This window comes from Phacochoerus africanus, chromosome 8 (assembly GCF_016906955.1).
Source record: "Phacochoerus africanus isolate WHEZ1 chromosome 8, ROS_Pafr_v1, whole genome shotgun sequence".
NCBI classification, from domain to species: Eukaryota; Metazoa; Chordata; class Mammalia; order Artiodactyla; family Suidae; genus Phacochoerus; species Phacochoerus africanus.
The window spans coordinates 157,173,771-157,193,386 of NC_062551.1; the positions used below are offsets into that span (position 1 = coordinate 157,173,771).

A 19,616-nucleotide genomic window follows, 5' to 3' on the forward strand; every position below is an offset into this window, starting at 1 on the left:
AGAGGGCAGCTTTCTAATAAACATTTACCCACGTCTCTCCCCTGCTCGCCTCTCCCTTCCCACCATGCCTTCCTCTCGGAAGGCTTCCTCCTTAACACAGGCTCCAAGGCCATATTGACCCAGCCCTTGTCCCCATCTCCCCTCCCCCTCTGGGCTCCAGTGCACCCACCTCCATATCTGCAGTTGGTCTTTGGTCCCCTGTGCCCTGCTCTTCTCCACACGTGCCCTTCATGTGGTCATCTTTCCGAACCCCCCTGGACGGGTCATCTCTTCTCTGGGAAGCCTCTCCTGACATCCCAACCCCGAGCTGGCCAATGTACCTCCTCTGGATTTTACAGCCCCCATGCTGCCCTTTGTCACAGCTCTGACCTGCTGGGCAGTTGGTGTCATTATATGTCTTCCATACTTCTGTTAGGCCAAAGTTTCTCAACTTCAGTACTTTTGACAATTTAGGACGGGTAATTCTTTGCTGTGGGGCTGTCCTGTGCACACATGGCCAAATATTCCTGGGGTCTCAGAATCACCCCCACTTGAGAACCACAGCCTCAGACTATGAACTGCCCAGGGCCTGGGGCTGCGTCTCGTTCACATCTGTATCTCTGGCACCCAGAGCAGGCCTGGCCCAGGTTAGATGCTCAGTAAATCTTGTTCCAATGTGCAGTGGCCAGTCTCCAAGCAAAGACCCAGGAGTGGCAGTCTAGAGATCAGGATTCTGGGATATGTGTGATGTCATGGGGTGGGAGGAGTCTCTACTTTTCCTCCTCCAAAAGGCTACCCAAACCATCCTCTCCTTTTGTCCTTAGCCTCTCCCTGTAGGGGAGGGGAAACTGAGGCTTCTAGCAGACATACTGTGTGGCCTTGAGCAAGCCGCTCCACCTTGCTGAGCCTCAGCTTCACCACTTATAAGATGTAACTGGAGTTCCCGTCGTGGCTCAGCAGAAATGAATCTGACTAGTATCCATGAGGACACAGGTTCAATCCCCAGCCTCACTCAGTGGGTTAAGTATCTGGCATGAGGAGTTCCTGTTGTGGCGCAGTGGTTAACGAATCCGACTAGGAACCATGAGGTTGCAGGTTCGACCCCTGGCCTTACTTAGTGGGTTAAGGATCCGGCATTGCCATGAGTTGTGGTGTAGGTCGGCAGCTACAGCTCTGATTTGACCCCTAGCCTGGGAACCTCCATGTGCTGCTGGAGCAGTTCTAGAAAAGGCAAAAAGACAAAAAAAATTACAAAAAGGATCTGGCGTGAGCTGTGGTGTAGGTCGCAGAGGTGGTTCAGATCTGGTGTTGCTGTGGCTGTGGTGGTGTAGGCTGGCGGCTGCAGATGGGATTCAACCCCTGGCCTGGAACCTCCATATGCCACAGATGTGACCCTAAAAAGACAAAAAAATAAACAAGATGTGGACAAGACAGCCTATATGCACCTATAAATGTTGACTGAGTCAAGGATGCGCATCTCACAGACTGGCCCAATGCAAGGGCTGCTCCCGAGTCTGGGGCATCTCCCACAAGGAAATACTCCACAGGGAGAGGCAAGCCACGTGGCATTTATGAGCACGACTGGGGCTGTGGCCACCCCCGAGAAGGGCTGGGGGTGCAGGAACCTCACTGCTTCATGGACATCTTCCAGGAGCTCAGTGCCTGCATGATCCAGGACCGCCGCTGGTGGGAAGTGGGCAGATTCTCACAGCCAGGGCTCCAGCGGTGTGTGGTGGCCGGGTCACACACCCACGAGTCCCCATGTGGCAATGGCCAGGAGTTCCGCCAGCAGCTGGCCAGGATATTTTCCTGGGCCTGGGCTGCGTGGATGCACACCGATGCTTCTGGGTCGTGTCTCAAGTTTTCTAGAGCTGAGTCATGGGGAGGGGAAAAGCTGCTTGTTACGACCAGATCCCCTCATGAATCTCCCACCTCATCCTTCTCATTTCATGCCTTGGCTTAGGCACTCTGCTCAGCATCCCCTCATCTCCCAGCTCTTCAAGTGGTTCACAACTTTCAAAGCCTGAATCAAACCTCCCTCTTCCAGGAAGTCTTCTTGGATTGCCCCAGCCTAGCGTCATGCTCCCGTCAGCTTTTCTAGTTACACAATAAACATACCCCCTTAAATGTCTGAAGTACTCTCCCTGCACTAAATGATTTTTGATCTGGTTTCCTGGACTGTAAGTTCCCCTAGGATGCAGCTGTGTGTTCTGTGTCTTGGTGACCACATAGTACCTAACAGGTACTGGCCTGGGACTGAATTGAAACCTCTGGTCTTGGGACATAACCCTTCTCTTTCCTCTTACCCACTGTGAGCCTATTCATTCTCCCACGGGCCCCTGAAATCTCACCAACTGAGGGCAGAACTTACCAGCTTTAACTTCATTCTGATGATCTTCTGTCATGATACTCTCCATGCAGGGGACCAGGGACCCTTGAGCACAATCCAAGAGATGAGTGCATCCACCCCCACCCCCCACTGATTCCAACCCCCAACCTTTGGACCAGACCTCCTCAGAGAAGCTCTCCCCACCCTCCTCCAGCCCTGTAATTGAGGACACAAAGGGAGAGCCTAATCTTGACCCTGGGACAGATTTCCCCCAGAGGGGTCCTAGGAGAGGTGGCAGGTCCAGTGGGCAAGGATGGTACCAGGTCGGGGGCAGGAGCTGGGCTGCAGCTGCCTCTGACAGGTGGCCCCAGGCTGGTCCTTAGTGTCCTCATCCAAGACTCAGGGAGGTGCTGCTTCAGCAACCCCTCCCCCAGTGAGTTTGAGCCACCATAATACGAAGGGTATCAAGTGCCTTACATACTTTCCAAGCAAGTGGCTGGTGGGGCCCCGGAGGGGCTGAGACTCAGCAGCTTGGCCACATGGCTCAGCCATTCCCTCCCCGCTCCTGGCCTGTGTGCCAAGCTCCCAAAGTGCCTACAGATGCTTAAATGGACTATACATTTCACAACGCCCTTCCCACATTTCATTGCCTCAGACTCATTCCTACTGTCCTTGAATATTCAGTTAGACACAGTTGCTGCTCTAGGAGGTTCTTTCCAACGCTGCTCCCAAGCCAGTTATGTGCCTCTCTGGGTTACCAGAGTCTCTGAATTTCTCTCTACCTGCATATACTGTGTTCACTTTACTTGTGATTTATAAACATTTCCCACCAGACCAAGAGTTTCCACAGCTTAGATCCACTGGAGATGGAGAATTGGGTGGAGCAATCTTTGAGGATCTTTAAAACACATGCACGGAGTTCCTTGGTGGCTCAGGGGGTTAAGGATCTGGTGTTGTCCCTGCTGTGGCTCGGGTCACTGCTGTGGCATAGGTTTGATCCCTGCCCTGGGAATCTCCGCATGCCATGAGCATGGCCAAAAAAAAAAAAAAAGAGAGAGAGAGAGAGAGAGAGAGAGAGAGAGAAGATAGAGGGACATGCACAAGTGCATGCATATGTGCATTTTTCTCTTTTTTGTCTTTTTTTTTTGTCTTTTTTCCTTTTGTAGGGCCACTCCTGCAGTATACGGAGGTTCCCAAGCAAGGGGTCTAATAGGAGCTGTGGCTGCCGGCCTATGCCAGAGCCACAGCAACGTGGGATCCGAGCCGCGTCTGTGACCTACACTTCAGCTCATGGCAACGCTGGATCCTTAACCCACTGAGCGAGGCCAGGGATCGAACCCGCAACCTCATGGTTCCTAGTCAGATTCGTTAACCACTGTGCCATGACGGGAACTCCCATATGTGCATTTTTCTAGTGAAAGTGTTCATAACTTCCTTCAGGACCTCACAAAAGATCCATAACCCACAAGAGGTTAGGAATCAAAACACTACACTGGGGGCTGTCCATGGGCAAATGCAGGCATTCCCCTACTTTGTTTTTTCAGCACAGGCCCTGACCCAGAGAAGACTGTGTTGGTTAAACACCAACATTTTTAGATGTGATTAGTGTGGAGCAAGATTTAGAGAAATCAGAATCTAGGAAAATAAAGTCACTCTGTGAGAAGCTGCCCCTGAGCAGACGCCCACAGCCCGAGAGATGCCCCCCATCCTGGGCATTGCTCAACTGTCCTGGAACTGATCATGTCAATAGCCACCCTCTCCCCTGACGCACCCCCACCCCCAACCTCCTGAAAAGTTTTCTGTTTCTCTAGACGAGGCACAGTGCCTGACACAGAGCAGAAGATCATCAGTATGCGTAGCATAAGCCAATGAAATGCAAGTGCGGATGACCAGGCAGATGTGTGGATGACAGGATGGATAGAAGACTCCAGTGCACTGGGGGAAGGTACTAAAAGAAACTTCACAGAGGGGACAGGATTAAGATGGTGGAATAGAAGGACTGGAGCTCAACTTCTCTCCTAAAAGAAACAAAATTTACAACTAAAAGCTGAGCAATCTCCACCCAAATGGACCAGAAACCTTAAAAAAGATATCCTACTCCAGAAGACAAAGAGGAGGACACATCAAGAGGTAGGAGGGGCGATTTCATGATACAAACAACCCCATAACTCCTGGGTGGGAAGCTCTACAGACTGAAAACTAACTGGTTCACAGAGACTCCCCTACAGGAGTGAGCCCCACATCAAACCCTCATGTGTGGGGATCTGGCACTGGGAGAAAGAGCCCCTGGAGCATCTGGCATTGAAGGCCAGTGGGGCTTGTGTGCAGGAGCTCCACAGGACTGGGGGAAATGGAGACCCCATTCTTAAAAGGCGTACACAGACTTTCACGTGCACTGGATCCCAAGACAGAGTGAGGTCTCCATAGGAATCTGGGTCAAACCTGACTGCAGTACTTGGAGGACATCCTGAGAAAACAGGGGTGAATGTGGCTTTTTGTGAGGGAAGGACATTGAAGGCAAAGCTCTCGGGAATATCCAGCAACTGCCTTTCTCTAGAGGTGGCCGTTTTGGGAAAATCTGGCCCCACTCAACAGTCAGTGCTGAGAAGCCCCAGGGCAAACAACAACTCAGGTGGGATCACAGCCCTGCCCCTCCTCAGTAAACAGGCTACCTAAAGACCCCTCAGGCACACAGCTGCCTCTAATCCCATCCAGAGACTAAGCCCCACCAGAGGGATTAGAACCCTAACCCTAACCCTAACCCTAACCAGTGGGCAGGCATCAGTCCCTCCCATCAGGAAGCCTACAGCAAGCCCCCATACCAACCTCAGCCACAAGGGGGGCAGACACCAGAAGGAAGAGAGGCTACAACTCTATTATCTGTAAAAAGGTCACCACACCAAAAACCTATAAAAATGAAAAGACAGAGAACTATAACTCAGATGAGGGAGAAAGGAAAAAACCCAGAAAATCAGCTAAGTGAGGAGGAGATTCTTAGCCTCCAGGAAAAAGACTTTAGATTGTTGATGCTGAAGATGATGCAAGACATTGGAAATAAACTGGAGGAAAGATGGATAACTTACAGGAAACACAGAGCAAAGAGATACAAGATATAAAACTTAAGCAAGAAGAGATGCAAAATACAACAACTGAAATAAAAATTCACTACAAGCAGCCAACAGCAGAATACAGGAGGCAGAAGAACGAATAAGCCAGGTGGAGGACAGATTAGTAGAAATTATGGATGCAGAACAGAAAAGAGAAGAAAGATTGAAAACAAATGAAGAGAGTCTCAGAGAACTCTGGGACAACGTTAAACACACCAACATCTGTATTATAGGGGTGCCAGAAGGAGAAGAGAGAGAGGAGACAGAAAAAATATTCCAAGAGATAATAGCTGAAAACTTCCCTAACATGGGGAAGGAACCACTCACTCAAATCCATGAAGCACAACGAGTACCATATAAAATAAACCCAAGGAGGAACACCCCAAGACACATATTAATCAAACTGACCAAAATTAAAGACAAAGAGAAAATCTTGAAAGCAGCTAGGGAAAAGAAACAAGAAACATACAAGAGAACCCCAATAAGGTTATCGGCAGATTTTTTAACAGAAACTCTGCAGGACAGAAGGGAGTGGCATGATATACTTAACATGATGAAAGAAAAAAACCTCCAACCAAGATTACTCTACCCAGCAAGGCTCTCATTCAGATTTTTTTTTTGGTCTTTTTGCTATTTCTTTGGGCCGCTCCCGTGGCATATGGAGGTTCCCAGGCTAGGGGTCGAATCGGAGCTGTAGCCACCGGCCTACACCAGAGCCACAGCAACGCGGGATCCGAGCCACGTCTGCAACCTACACCACAGCTCACGGCAATGCCAGATCGTCAACCCACTGAGCAAGGGCAGGGACTGAACCCGCAACCTCATGGTTCCTAGTCAAATTCGTTAACCACTGAGGCACAACGGGAACTCCAGGAAGGAGAAATCAAAAGCTTCACAGATAAGCAAAAGCTGAGAGAATTCAGCAACACTAAACCAGCCTAACAACAAATACTAAAGGAACTTCTTTAGGCAGGAAAGAAAAGACAGGGAGTTCCCGTCGTGGTGCAGTGGTTAACGAGCCCGACTAGGAACCATGAGGTTGTGGGTTCGGTCCCTGCCCTTGCTCAGTGGGTTTAACGATCCGGCATTGCCGTGAGCTGTGGTGTAGGTCGCAGATGCAGCTCGGGTCCCGCGTTGCTGTGGCTCTGGCGTAGGCCAGTGGCTACAGCTCCGATTCGACCCCTAGCCTGGGAACCTCCATATGCCGTGGGATGGCCCAAAGAAATAGCAAAAAGACAAAAAAAAAAAACAGAAAAGAAAAGACAGCAACAGGAAACAAAAATGCCACAAATGACAAGGCTTATCAGTAAAGATATATATACAGTAAAGACACAAAATCATCCATGCACAATTATACCACCAAAGTCAGAAATCATGAGAAGAGGTGGGTACAAATGCAAGACACTGGAGATGAACTTGCAATTAAGAAAACAACTTAAAACAATCTCATATACATATAGACTCTTGTATCAAAACTTCAGAATAACTGCAAATCAAAAACCTACAATTGATACACAAACAAGGAATCTCTGGAGAAGAAATATATCTCATAGTAAATAAGTGCATAATCCACCATGAAGGGGGTCATTTGACATCATTCTTGGAATGCTGAAGTCTTCTTAGATCTGATTCTGATTTCCTCTCCATCAAAGAATTTATGATAATTATAATTAATTAATGCAATTAAATAATACAGTTCTACAATTGTATTATTGATAACCATTTCTCTCCATGGTACAATGTAAGGTCTATAATGTCTTGTTTATCACATCACCTAGAATGGTGTAATGCCTATATTGAAGAATCAATAAGATGTGACAAATTGTGAGGACATATTTATATAGTTACTCTGTTTTTTAACCAATTTATGCATTTTATATTTTACTTATTTTCAGAGGGTGTATGATTTTTGTTATTCTTACCAGTTAAGTTATTCTTTTATTATGCTATATAAAATATTTAATGGTATATAAGGCTTTCTTTATAAGTTTTAGTTGCATAATATACACAATTGTAATATAATGCTAATTTTTAAAGAAAAATTGAAATGTAATAGATAATACTAAATAGTAAAGATGAAAGCCATACAAAATGGGATAATGTATAGAATAAATTTCCTATTTGTCTCAGCATATTTTCCACTCCACTTCTCCAGAGGGAGTCACTTAATCTGTTTCTTAAGATCCATGATATAATAATCTGTGTGAATGTAATCGTGTTTTATTCTGTACAAAAAAATTAAAATAAAATTTAAAAAAACTATAAAACTAAAAAAATAAATAAATAAAAGAAACTTCACGGAGTTCCTCTTGTGGCTCGGTGGGTTAAAAATCTGACCATTATCCATGAGGATGCAGGTTCAATCCCTGGCCTTGCTCAGCAAGTTAAGGATCCAGCGTTGCCATGAGCTGTGCTATAGGTCGCAGATGCAGCTCGGATCCTGCATTGCTGTGGCTGTGGTGTAGGCCGGCCACTGCAGCTCCAATTTGACCCCTAGTCTGGGAATTTCCATATGCCATGGGTTCAGCCTTAAAAACAAAAACAAAAACAAACAAAAACAAACAAAAAAAAACCTGACATAGTCTCTGTGAGGATGTGGGTTTGATCCCGGACCTCACTCAGTGGGTTAAGGTCCAGCACTGCCACAAGCTGCAGCATGGGTGGCAGATGTGGCTTGGATCCTGAATTGCTGTGGCTGTGGTGTAAGCTGGCAGCTACAGCTCTGATTTGACCCCTAGCCTGGGAACTTCCAGATGCCTTGGGTGCAGCCCTCAAAAAAAAAAGAGAAGAAACCTCACTTTAGAAGATGGTGGGCTAGGAACATGCTCCTCTCCAAGTCTGTCTGCAGCAGGGTCTCCAGGGCCTTGAAGGGGGTGTGGCTCTTTGGGGGAGAGGAGGAGAACAGCCAGGAAGAGATGGCATGCCCTCAGGAGGGTCCTGTGGAGTGATTCTGAGTGAGGGGAAGCTATTTGTTTTTTTTCCCAGAAAGGCCGAGGTTGGGACTGTGGGAAGAAGAATGAAGGTGACTACCACTGTGTGAGCACCTGTATCTTCCAGTCATCACATGAAACGTGTATTCTCGTCCAGTCCACGAAATAGGAGGTGATCCCCGTCTTACCAGTGACCTTACAGATCTTACACAGGAGGCTCCGTGGGAGTCAGTGACTTAGTTGGAGTCACCCAGAAAGGGGATCATGGAGCTGAGATTCTGGTTCACTTTTCCACTGTGCAGCTCAGCGCTTCCTGCCATGATCAATGGCAGGCAGGCACCTGCTAGGCCTGGGCCCACCCTGTAGTCAGGGGAAACGCAGCAGTTCTGCGGCATATGGGTGCCAAGGTGGTGACATGCACAAGGACCCCAGGCTGAATCTAGCCTGTGGCCCACTTCCCAAACAGTGATCTCAGAGGAGAGGAGACTTGTCTAATTTATATCAAGGCTGTCTGCTGGTCAAGCCTTGTACCTGAGCCTTCCACCCAGGTGCCAGAAGGATGGCATGAGAAGAGGAAGAGGCAGGACTAACTCTTCCAGGGTGGGTTACCTATGAACATGACTGAGGTCTTCCGGAGGGAGGCCCGGGAACTCTTGGCGAACTCCAGGCTCTGGCTGAGGAAGGTGAAGGCGCTGTCTCGATGGGTGTCCACCTGGGACAAAGAGAGACCCTCAGAGTTCTGGGCCCTCAGAGCGTCTAACTATTCATCTACCCATCCCAAAGCTGGGAATGGGGACTCTCAGGTCCCTGTTCCTAAATAGCTCTGCCACCCATGCTGGACTCTCCCAAAGGCCAGGCCTCATGTTCTCTTAGCTGATGCAACAATTGTGTCAATGGTCTTCCTGCCTTGAGTGTCTCCTCTTACGGCCCATCCACCTGCTATAGTCAGAAGCTAAGTTCTAAAATTCAAGTCCAGCCAGAGGTGAGAATAGACATGACATGTGAGATATGTGACTAAGGAAACGGGTCTGTCCAGAGTGAAGGATTCAAGTTACAGAGCGGTAGGGAATAAACTAGAGATTTAGGGTCTTCAAAGCCCCTAAAACTCAGACAGGAATAGGACTTCCTTATGCATTAAAAAATAAGAAGCCAGCATTCTTCTTAATAGGGTAATGACAAAGCAATGTTTTGAGCAATATAGTCTGACAGTGGTGTTCAGGTTGGGTTTGATCAAGCAGAAACTAGGGGGCAGGCAATCTTCTAAGAGACTGTTGAGGAGATGAGACGTCTGCTCTGATCACTCTCCTGTTGACAATCTGCATGTCGGGGAGTACGCTCCTGGGCCTAGTGTGCAAAGCACTCACGATCATGTCCTTTCTCAGCCTCGACTTCCACTGCCACCTCCACCTGCCATGCACACCATGCTCCAGGCCCAGGCCATGGCCCAGCTCTCCCCAGATCTGTGCCTGGTACAAGCCATTGCTCCTGACTAGAGTGCCCTCCCCTCTCACCTTCACCTGAGGAATTACTTCTCATTCTTGAGGCTCAACTCAGAAACCATCTCTTGGAGTTCCCGTCGTGGCTCAGCAGTAACAAACCCAACTAGTACCCATGAGGACATGGTTTGATCCCTGGCCTCCTTCAATGGGTTCAATGCTGTGAGCTGTGGTGTAGGTCACAGACACCGCTTGGATCTGGCATTGCTGTGGCATAGACCAGCAGGTACAACTCCAATTTGACCCCTAGCCTGGGAATTTCCATATGCTGTGGCCCTAAAAAGACAGAAAGGAAAGAAAGAAAGAAAGAAAGAAAAGAAAGAAAGAAAGAAAGAAAGAAAGAAGAAAGAAGAAAGAAAGAAAGGAAGGAAGGAAGGAAGGAAGAAAGAAAGGAGGGAGGGAGGGAGGGAGGGAAGGAAGGAAGGAAGGAAGGAAGGAAGGAAGGAAGGAAGGAAGGAGGGAGAAGGAAAGGAAAGGAAGGAAAGAAGGAGAAGGAAAGGAAAGGAAAGGAAAGGAAAGGAAAGGAAAGGAAAGGAAAGGAAAGGAAAGGAAAGGAAAGGAAAGGAAAGGAAAGGAAAGGAAAGGAAAGACACCGTCCTCTCCCTCAATAGAAGCGGCTTCCACTCGGTTCAGAGTCTTCCGCACCCTGGACAGAGCTTGGCATTGCACACGTGCCCAGAAAGTGTTGGATGAATGACTAGGTTACTGACCCCTTCTCCAAGCTAAGGCTAGATATTGACCATGTATGAGCAGAGCTGCTGATGCCTGGAGAGAAAAGGAGAGACTGAGAGTGCAGGGGGTCTGATGTAGCAGCCACAGGTTAGCAGCCCACAGGCCACAAGTGGCAGGCAGGGCAGTAGCCAACGCAACGTTTCAAATGAGCTAAACTGATTATGAAATTAATGTCTAAAACAAATCTAGCTTTTCTTGTAAAACTGGAGGCCCTGATGAGAGTGGGCTGCACGACGAGTATGCTTTCAACAGAGACTGGGCCCTCCAGGTTGCCATGGCGCCACCCCTTCCATGACACTTACAGTGTTCCTGGGCACTGGCCACCGGAAGTATTTGAATTAGTGACCCTGGCCAAACACTTCTCCAGGGCTCTTTGTGTCCTCTGTAAAATGTAATATTAGGCACTGGATTGCAGAGGTTTTGGTTATTGTGGCAAAGTCATGATCTGTTACTTAGTATATTTTCATTAGGTTGGTAGGCATGGGGGTGCCACATACCCCACCCAGGTCTCCCTTAGGGTGTGAAGGATTTATTCCCCCAGGTACGGATCACCTCAGTGGAAGAGAACTGCTAGCCCAAGGTCACGTCCCTTCCCCAGGTGGCTGGCATCCAGTGCCAAGGCGGTCCACAACCTTAAGACCATCTTCGGAGCTCCCGTCGTGGCTCAGTGGTTAACAAATCTGACCAGGAACCATGAGGTTGCAGGTTCTATCCCTGGCCTTGCTCAGTGGGTTAAGGATCCAGCGTTGCCGTGAGCTGTGGTGTAGGTTGCAGACGCGGATCGGATCCCACGTTGCTGTGTCTCTGGTGTAGGCCGGTGGCTATAGCTCTGATTTGACCCCTAGCCTGGGAACCTCCATATGCGGCGGGAAGGGCCCAAGGAATGGCAAAAAGACAAAAACAAACAAACAAAACCCCAAAAAGACCATCTTCAAGGGGCAGGATCAGAAGCTGACAGAGAGCTCAGTCTATGTGGAGACCTGATCCCTGCTGCCAGGGTGTCGGCTGAGATCTCCCCTGAAACTACACTGCAGCTTGACCCCTCCCTCTGCCACTCTGACTCGCCGCCTCTCCTTCTGCAGGGGCTGATCTCCAGGGTTTGCTCCCCAGTAAACCTCCCGCATGCTAATCTCTGCCTCAGCATCTGCGTCCAGGGGAACATGGCCCGTGACAACAAGGAAGGTAGATGGCACTAGATGGCAAAGCTTCCCAAAGGGTATGCGGGGGAACCGGGCTGCATCTTGCAGTGCAGCATTTCACTGTGGGCACGGCTCTCTCTTACCTCAGGAGGGTCTCAGGTGTTACCCAGAAAGGGGGTTCTGTGGTTAAATAACTTTGAGAAACCATGAATTAACCATGAAACACTTCCTCAGCACAGAACATCTCGGAGCTATAATGGGCTGATGGCACCACAAATCTCTAAGAGGTGCGATATTTCCCAAACTTACCATCCTGGAACTTCCCTGTGGGGCATAGCTGGTAGGACTGGTATCTCAGAGAATACACACTGGGAGTTACTGTTACAGGAAAGGGAGCCGGTGGAGCCCTCAGGCAGGGATATAATATAGCTAGACTCATGTTTTTGTTTTGTCTGCTTTTTAGGGCCACACTTGTGGCATATGGAAGTTCCCAGGCTATGGGTCGAATTGGAGCTACAACTGCCAGGCTACACCACAGCCACAGCAACTCGGGATCCGAGCCACATCTGTAACCTGCACCGCAGCGCACAGCAATGCCAGATCCTTAACCCACTGAGCGAGGCCAGGGATCGAACCCACATCCTTATGGATACTAGTCAGGCTCTTAATCTGCTGAACCACCACGGGAACTCCTGGCCGCCTCATGTTTTTACCAGATCATTCCGGTGGCCTGTATGGGGAATGGATGGATTGGAGGGGATGAGATGCCTGGCTGGGGGACCCACTGAATGAGGGGACCCACTGAATGAAGGGACCCACTGAACGAAGGGACCCAGGGCCCGGCTGAGAGATATTCATAAACTGAACTAAGGATAATGCCAGTGAAGAGGAGGAGGAGAAAACAGATTCAGAGGTAGTTAGGATGTTTGAGATTGATCCAAGGTGAAGGTGAGGGAGAGGAAGAAGTCTAGGATGGTTTTAGGTTTCAGCTCTGGGGATCTCGAGGGACAGCATAGCTGACACGGGAAGGTCATGAGTTCGGAGGAGACGTGCTGATCTTGAAGGGTGTGAGCTTCATCGGGGAAGATGTCTGGAGAGGAGTCAGAGCCCAAGAGGAACCTCCAGGAGCCAACAACTTGTAGGTGGTCATGGAACTGTCAGTCAAGATGCTCACGCAAAGAGCAGGAAGAGAAAAGAAAGAGATGGCCACTTCCAACACCCACAAGGACCCACGGTGGTCTTGGAAGCACTCACAAGGTATTTGCAAATTTTGGCCACCGTCTGCTGCTGGTAGTCCCATGGCTTCCGGCTGTAAGCTCTTTTTGGCAATTCCCAAGCCATGAGGCAAGAACAGCGGAACAGGGTCTTCACGCATTTCTGGGGACCAACAGGAAGAGAAAATTAGAGCTGTGGATTCCAGGACAGCGAGAACATGTTCCAGAAAAAGAAAAAAAAAAAAAAAACACCTGCGAAACTGGGTTTTAGAAAAGCAATTTCTAATTGAAACATACAAGTGACGCTGACTGTTGTGAAGTGAAATACCGACATGGGTACATTCGAGAAACAAACTTGGCCAGACATAAACTGCCCCATGATGGATGGTCTGTGATTCCAGGTTGGGTTCTGTAAGATAAAGTGCACCCTCGAGGCTCAGGGCTGTGCACACTCACCTGGCTCACCTTGGCGTTGCCCTCTTGCATGGTCAACAGCAGGGGCACCAAGGTGCTGACCAGCTGCTCCTCCACGGCCGAGGTGCGGGGTGACCGCAGCTTCTGGACCACCTTGCCATACATGTTGATGCAGGAAGAGCGCACGTCCTCTCGTGACTGGGGCAGATCCAGAGGCTCAGGTGTGCTCCATCCTCCAGGAGTCTCCCTGGACCTCTGTGCCCTACGTGGAGGCACATGGCCTTCCTTCCACTCATTCCAAGGGCCTCTCCCGGTGCAAGAGGCACAGAGATGGGAAGAGCGAAGTCCACCTGGTAGGACTGACCTGGAGCCAGCATCCTTCATGGGGGCCTAGGTCTGGAGCTCTGCCAACTCTTCCCAGAGGGGCCCCCAGCTAACCGGAAAGGTGCCTTAGTGCCAAGTGGAAAAATGCCACCCCCCCACTACAACCCATCAAAAAACTGTGACTCCTCTGGGTGGACCAGTCACAGGGAGGCAAGTATCTGAGGAGACGTGGAAGACCTGCCTCTGTGAGAACCAACTAGAAAAGGAGCTTTCTCTGTGCAAACCAACTACAAAGAGACGGGGACCAGTGGGACGGGTGCCCCTTCCTCTGGGCTGACTCAGCCCTGCCCAGGTCCCAGTGGGCTGCAGGAGCTCTTGCAACCCCCCAGCATAGTAAAGAACGGCCCTCCGGATGTCACCCCACCCCATCCTTACATCACTGAAGTGTGGCAGCAGGACCTGCAGCATCTCCACGTAGACCGAGCTATCCGTCAGCTTCCGGTCCTGCCCCTTGAAGAGGGTCTTGAGGCTGTGGACCGCCTCCACCACCAGCAGCCCGTCCACACTCTTCAGACCCTTCACCATGGAGGGCAGGAGGGCCTGCACCTTGGCAGTCTGTAAAGAAGGAGCCTTTGGGGTGGGTGCTCCTATCTGTGCTGACAACGGGGGGACACCGCCTCTGAGTCGCTGAGATGAACTTGGCCAAGCAAGCCCCACCTCCGGGCCTTCGCTCAAGTGGGAGGCCCTCCCTGGAGCTCTTGCAGTCCCCAAAGCCCTCTTTGGCCAAACTGGCCCCTTCTTAGCCTGGATACCTGAGGCCCTGTGTGGTCTCCCCTCTTCTTGGCACTATACAGATGACACCATGCATTGTTAGTTAGCTTTCTGAATCTATGCCTTGTCCTTGTGTTCCTTTAAATCATGAGCTGCAACAATGGTGCCCAGAAGAGAAAAACATAGCACTTTTAAAAATGCCAATGATATACTGACAATCTGGGACTCAGTTTCCTAACCTGTAAAACAGAAGTAATTACAGCCATTCCCAGTCCCTCCTATATGCACTGCCTTTAGAGCCATTGTGAAAAATCTGAATCTAGAAGCTATTTCTTGAAGAATAACGTACATAGGGAATTATTAAGGGATACCCATTTTACAGACGGAATAACTGAGGCCGAGATAGTAATGAGCTCTGATTCCAGCCACCAGAACCTGAGAGTCGAGGATGGACAAGCCCCATCCTTCCTCCTGGTGGGGGCTTTGTGGGGCCCTGGCGGGGAAGGCTTTCCCCCATCTTCCACTCACCTTCTCAGTCCTGCGGGCCAGGATGACCAGTCCTCGGATGGACAGCACCTTCATGATGGGGTCCCGGTGGCCCAGGCCTTCTGCCATCCGTCCCAGAGAGTATTCCTCAGGGATCCGCCGCACCTGCTCCATCTGGAGGAGCTGAGGGAGTGAGGGTTCTTAGTCCCCAGGCTGAGGGCAGAGCAGCCTCTGGTCTCCCCATGCACTGGGAGTCTACACTGGATAACAAGGGGCTGAGTGTGGGGCATGAGTCTTTGCTCCCTGGTCAGTGCTGTCCAATGCAAGTTAAATTTTTCTAGCAGCCACATTAAAAAAGTAAAAAGAGGAATTCCTTCTGTGGCTCAGCAGAAATGAATCTGACTAGCACCCATGAGGGTGCAGGCTCAATCCCTGGCCGAGCTCAGTAGGTTAAGGATCCGGCATTGCCGTGACCTGTGGTGCAGGTTGCAGACGAGGCTTGGATGTGGCATTGCTGTGGCTGTGGCGTGGGCTGGCAGCTGCAGCTCTGATTCGACCCCTAGCCTGGGAACTTCCTTATGCCACGGGTGCAGCCCTAAAAAGACAAAAAAAGATTTTTTAATTAAAAAAATTAAAAAGTAAAAAGAAATAGGCAAAATTAATTTTAATGATACATTTTATTTAACCCAATATATCCAAAATATCATCTCAACATGTCATCGGTATAAAGTTATTGTTATATTTTAGACTCAAAAAGAAGTTTTGTTTTGTCTTTTTATAGCCACGCCTGCGGCACATGAAAGTTCCCAGGCTAGGGGTCCAATCAGAACCATAGCCACCGGCCTATGGTTCGGTCACAGCAATGTCAGATCCAAGCCACATCTTCAACCTATGCCATAGTTTGCAGCAATGACAGATCCTTAACCCACTGGGTGAGGTCAGGGATCGAACCCACATCCTCGTGGATTCTAGTTGGGTTCTTAAACCACTGAGCCACAACAGGAACTCCTCAAAAAATTTTCTGAACCAACTCTAAAATCTGGTATGAATTTTATACTTATAACACTTATATTTACAATACTTTCAATTCAGACACGGCTACCATTCAAAGGCTGAATGGGCCCCATTCGGTGGCTAGCGACTGTTATATTGGACAGCATGGGTCTAGTTAATATAAGCCATTGGCTCCTCTGTCTCCACCTGGCGCTCCTGTTGGCAACCCCAAGCCCTGTCTTCCCCTCTGTCCCAATCTCCTTGGTGAGCTCCCTGTCTCAGGATTTTAATTGCTGTCCCTGTCCCTGGGCGAGTAACTCTCAAAACCCTATCTCCAGTCTCAGCTTCTGCCCAGAGCTTCCAATTTGGAAAACCCACAGTTTACTAGCTTTACCAGTGCCTCTTGGCAAAGCTGAATTGTCACTCTCCAGAGCTCAGGGACCCCTGTGGCCCTCTTTGCCTTCCACCCTCAGGCCCTGTTGGCCTCTGGGGCTTCATCCACACCTGCCCCTCTCTAGCCCACATTCGTACCACCACCCAGCTTCTAACCATGCTGCCCATCATTCACAGAATGACCCAGGCTGTTCTGTCCCCTCTGTGCAGGAAGGGTCCCCTTCTGCCAGGGCTCTCACCTCCATGCTAGCCTGGCTCCCCCTTCCATGCTAGCCTGGCTCCCCCTCCAAAACTTGATGCATGCCTCCCCCGCATCCCCACCCCACGGAAGCCATGTTTACCAGTGGCCCCAGGCCTCACCCAGGCTGACTGCCCCCTTCTCTGGGCCTCTGAGGGCCCTGAACCTGGGACCCTTAGTGCCCCCACCTGCTTATGCATCTGCTTCCCGTAACCTATCCCACTGGGCACCTCCTTGAGGACACCAGCTGAGTCTTCCTCCTCGGGTGCCTGTTCCGTGCTACGAGCTCTGGGGTGGGGTATGTGCCCAGGGAACACTTGCATGAATTCACGTCCAGCTTGAACTTCGGTTACTTTCCTCCTGAGAACTGCCCTCCTCCAGTGTTTACCGTTGCAGGGTTGGCACCACCAGCCCCTCATTGTCCCAGCCCCACACCAGACATTGCTCTCATCCGCTTCCTCCCCCTCGCACCCCCTTCCCCAGCAACCAACCCGCCTTCACTTCCTGCTGCGTTGTCCTGATAAGCACTTTTCCCATTGGTTCCCTTGCCCTGTTTCTACTGTGGTTCTTGAGACCATGTGTTTATGATGAGAAGAGTGAGCTGGAGAGAGGGTGTGGGATGGTTGATGGGATGGGGGGTAGGGGAGGCAAGAAAATTGGGGTTCCACCTACCACCCGCCCTCCACCCATCCATACGACCTACACCCAGCTGCTCAGCACCGAGTTCTAGGCTATGCGCTAGAGACACAGACAAGAGTAATGATGATGATAATAGCAACAGAGCTGACTCAGAGAGCACTTCCTGTGTGCCGGCACTGTTCCAAGTGCTTTCCATGGAATTGGTCCTCATCGAAACCCTATGAGGGGAGTTCCCGTTATGGCACAGTGGTTAACGAATCCGACTAGGATCCATGAGGTTATGGGTTTGATCCCTGGCCTCGCTCAGTGGGTTAAGGATCCAGCGTTGCCGTGAGCTGTGGTGTAGGTTGCAGATGCAGCTTGGATCCCGCGTTGTTGTGGCTCTGGCGTAGGCCGGCGGCTACAGCTCTGATTAGACCCTGAGCCTGGGAACCTCTATATGCTGCGAGTGCAGCCCTTAGAAAAGACAAAAAATAAAATAAAAAACAACCCTATGAGGTGGGCCATCCATCATCCCCATATTATAAGTGAGGAAAGCGAGGCACAGACAGGTTCAGTGACTTGCCTAAGGTCACACAGCTCCCTTGAGGACTTCACTTGCCAGTGGGAAAAGCACGTGCGCACACAGTCATAACACAGGGGTGGGGAGTCAGGGTCGGGGGAGAGGGGCTTGGAGATCCGAGGAGGGACATCTGAGTGACGTCAAAGCACCACTGTGAACGTGGTGGGCCTGCTCTGGCTCCTCTGGGGAGGGGCAGAAGGACTGGAGTTGAGTGAGGACCCCTGCCCCGGGGAATGCTGGGAAAGGTTAAGCCGATAGTCCCTGACCTTGCAGTGGACCCAGGAGTTCCAGCCTCCACCCCCTCCCCCAAGAACCCGTGTGGCAGCCACTAGCACACTGAGAGACGAGTGCCTCTCCCATGAGACTGATCAGAGTAGCGGAGCCGGGCAGGCAGACCCAGCCACCCAGCCTGAATCTCTCGGGACAACGTGAGCTGTATGACCTTGAACACTGCCTCGTGTTCACACAGGCTTCCCCATTCCTGCCTGGCAGCGCTGCTGTGCAGATGAGCGGGTAGCATGTAGAAGAGGCCCGCACAAGGTTCAGCACGCAGCAGGTCCTCAAGAAATGGCACTTTCTCTTTCATGGGGGAAATTAGAAGTAGATCCTGCCAGGAGTTCCCATCGTGGCTCAGCAGAAACGAATCTGACTAGCATCCGTGAGGACACAGGTTCGATCCCTGGCCTCGCTCAATGGGTTGGGGATCCGGCATTGTGGTGAGCTGTGGTGTGGGTGGCAGAGGCAGCTCAGATCCCATGTTGCTGTGGCTGTGGTGTAGGCAGCAGCTACAGCTCTGATTCGACCCCTAGCCTGGGAACAACATATGCCCCGGGAGTGGCCCTTAAAAAAAAAAAAAGAAAGAAGAAGAAGAAGTAGATCCTTCCAGAACTGGGGTGGTATCCCAGAGCCTTGGCCCCAAAACACACTCTTGTCCTCCTAGAGGTGACACTCTCTGCTGGTGCCTGTAGAGCTAGGCAGAGTGTTCACCTGGGCACTCACTTATCGGTCCTATCCCCCTCCTACGGGCCTTCTCAGGGCTGGGTCTAGAGATGCACTGCAAACACAATTTGGGCCCTGCTCCCCAGACTCACAGTCCACTGGAGAGAAAAGGTGCAAGAAATGCCAGAATGCCCTTCTGCCCTATCACCTGGTAATCTTTACTTACCTGTCAAGGCCCAGTTCAGCACCTCCTCCAGGAAGGCTTCCTTAACTATCTTTCTTTTTTCTTTTGTCTTTTCTACGGCCGCAGCTGTGACATATGGAGGTTCCCAGGCTAGGGGTCTAATCAGAGCTGTAGCCGCTGGCCTACACCACAGCCACAGCAACGTGGGATCCGAGCCATTTCTTGGGCTGCTCCCACAGCATATGGAGTTCCCAGGCTAGGGGTCTAATCAGAGCTGTGGCCTCCAGCCTATGCCACAGCCACAGCAATGTGGCATCCGAGCCATGTCTGCAACCTACATCACAGCTCACAGCAACACTGGATCCTTAACCCATCGAGCAAGGCCAGGGATCGAACCCGCAACCTCATGGTTCCTAGTTGGATTCGTTTCTGCTGAGCCACAACGGGAACTCCACACCACAGGATGTTATTCGGACTTTAGAAAGAATGAAATTCTGACCTGTGTTACAACATGGATGAGCCTTGAAGACATTGTATTATTAAGTAAAATAAGCAAGAAATTCCCGTTGTGGTGCAACAGTTAACAAACCCAACTAGTACCCACGAGGATGCAGGTTCAATCTCTGGCTTTGCTCAGTGGGTTAAGGATCCGGCATTATCGTGAGCTGTGGTGTAGGTCGCAGATGTGGCTCAGATCCCACGTTGCTGTAGCTGTGGTGTAGGCCGGCGGCTACAGCTCTGATTCAA

General features: G+C 50.4%; 1 protein-coding gene across 1 annotated transcript in view; it reads right to left on the reverse strand.

Annotated features, from left to right (window-relative positions):
• Positions 1 to 1,527: 1,527 nt before the first annotated feature.
• The window catches only part of MROH7 (maestro heat like repeat family member 7), a 58,618-nt gene continuing 40,529 nt past the window's right edge, over positions 1,528 to 19,616 (reverse strand). The window contains exons 16-22 of the mRNA XM_047788998.1: positions 14,964 to 15,104; positions 14,100 to 14,279; positions 13,383 to 13,538; positions 12,967 to 13,089; positions 8,955 to 9,057; positions 2,351 to 2,413; positions 1,528 to 1,850 (exon numbers count right to left, since the gene is read on the reverse strand). Of these exons, the coding sequence (XP_047644954.1) occupies positions 1,606 to 1,850; positions 2,351 to 2,413; positions 8,955 to 9,057; positions 12,967 to 13,089; positions 13,383 to 13,538; positions 14,100 to 14,279; positions 14,964 to 15,104 (1,011 nt within the window). The 3' untranslated portion in view covers positions 1,528 to 1,605. The remainder of the gene's footprint in view (positions 1,851 to 2,350; positions 2,414 to 8,954; positions 9,058 to 12,966; positions 13,090 to 13,382; positions 13,539 to 14,099; positions 14,280 to 14,963; positions 15,105 to 19,616) is intronic.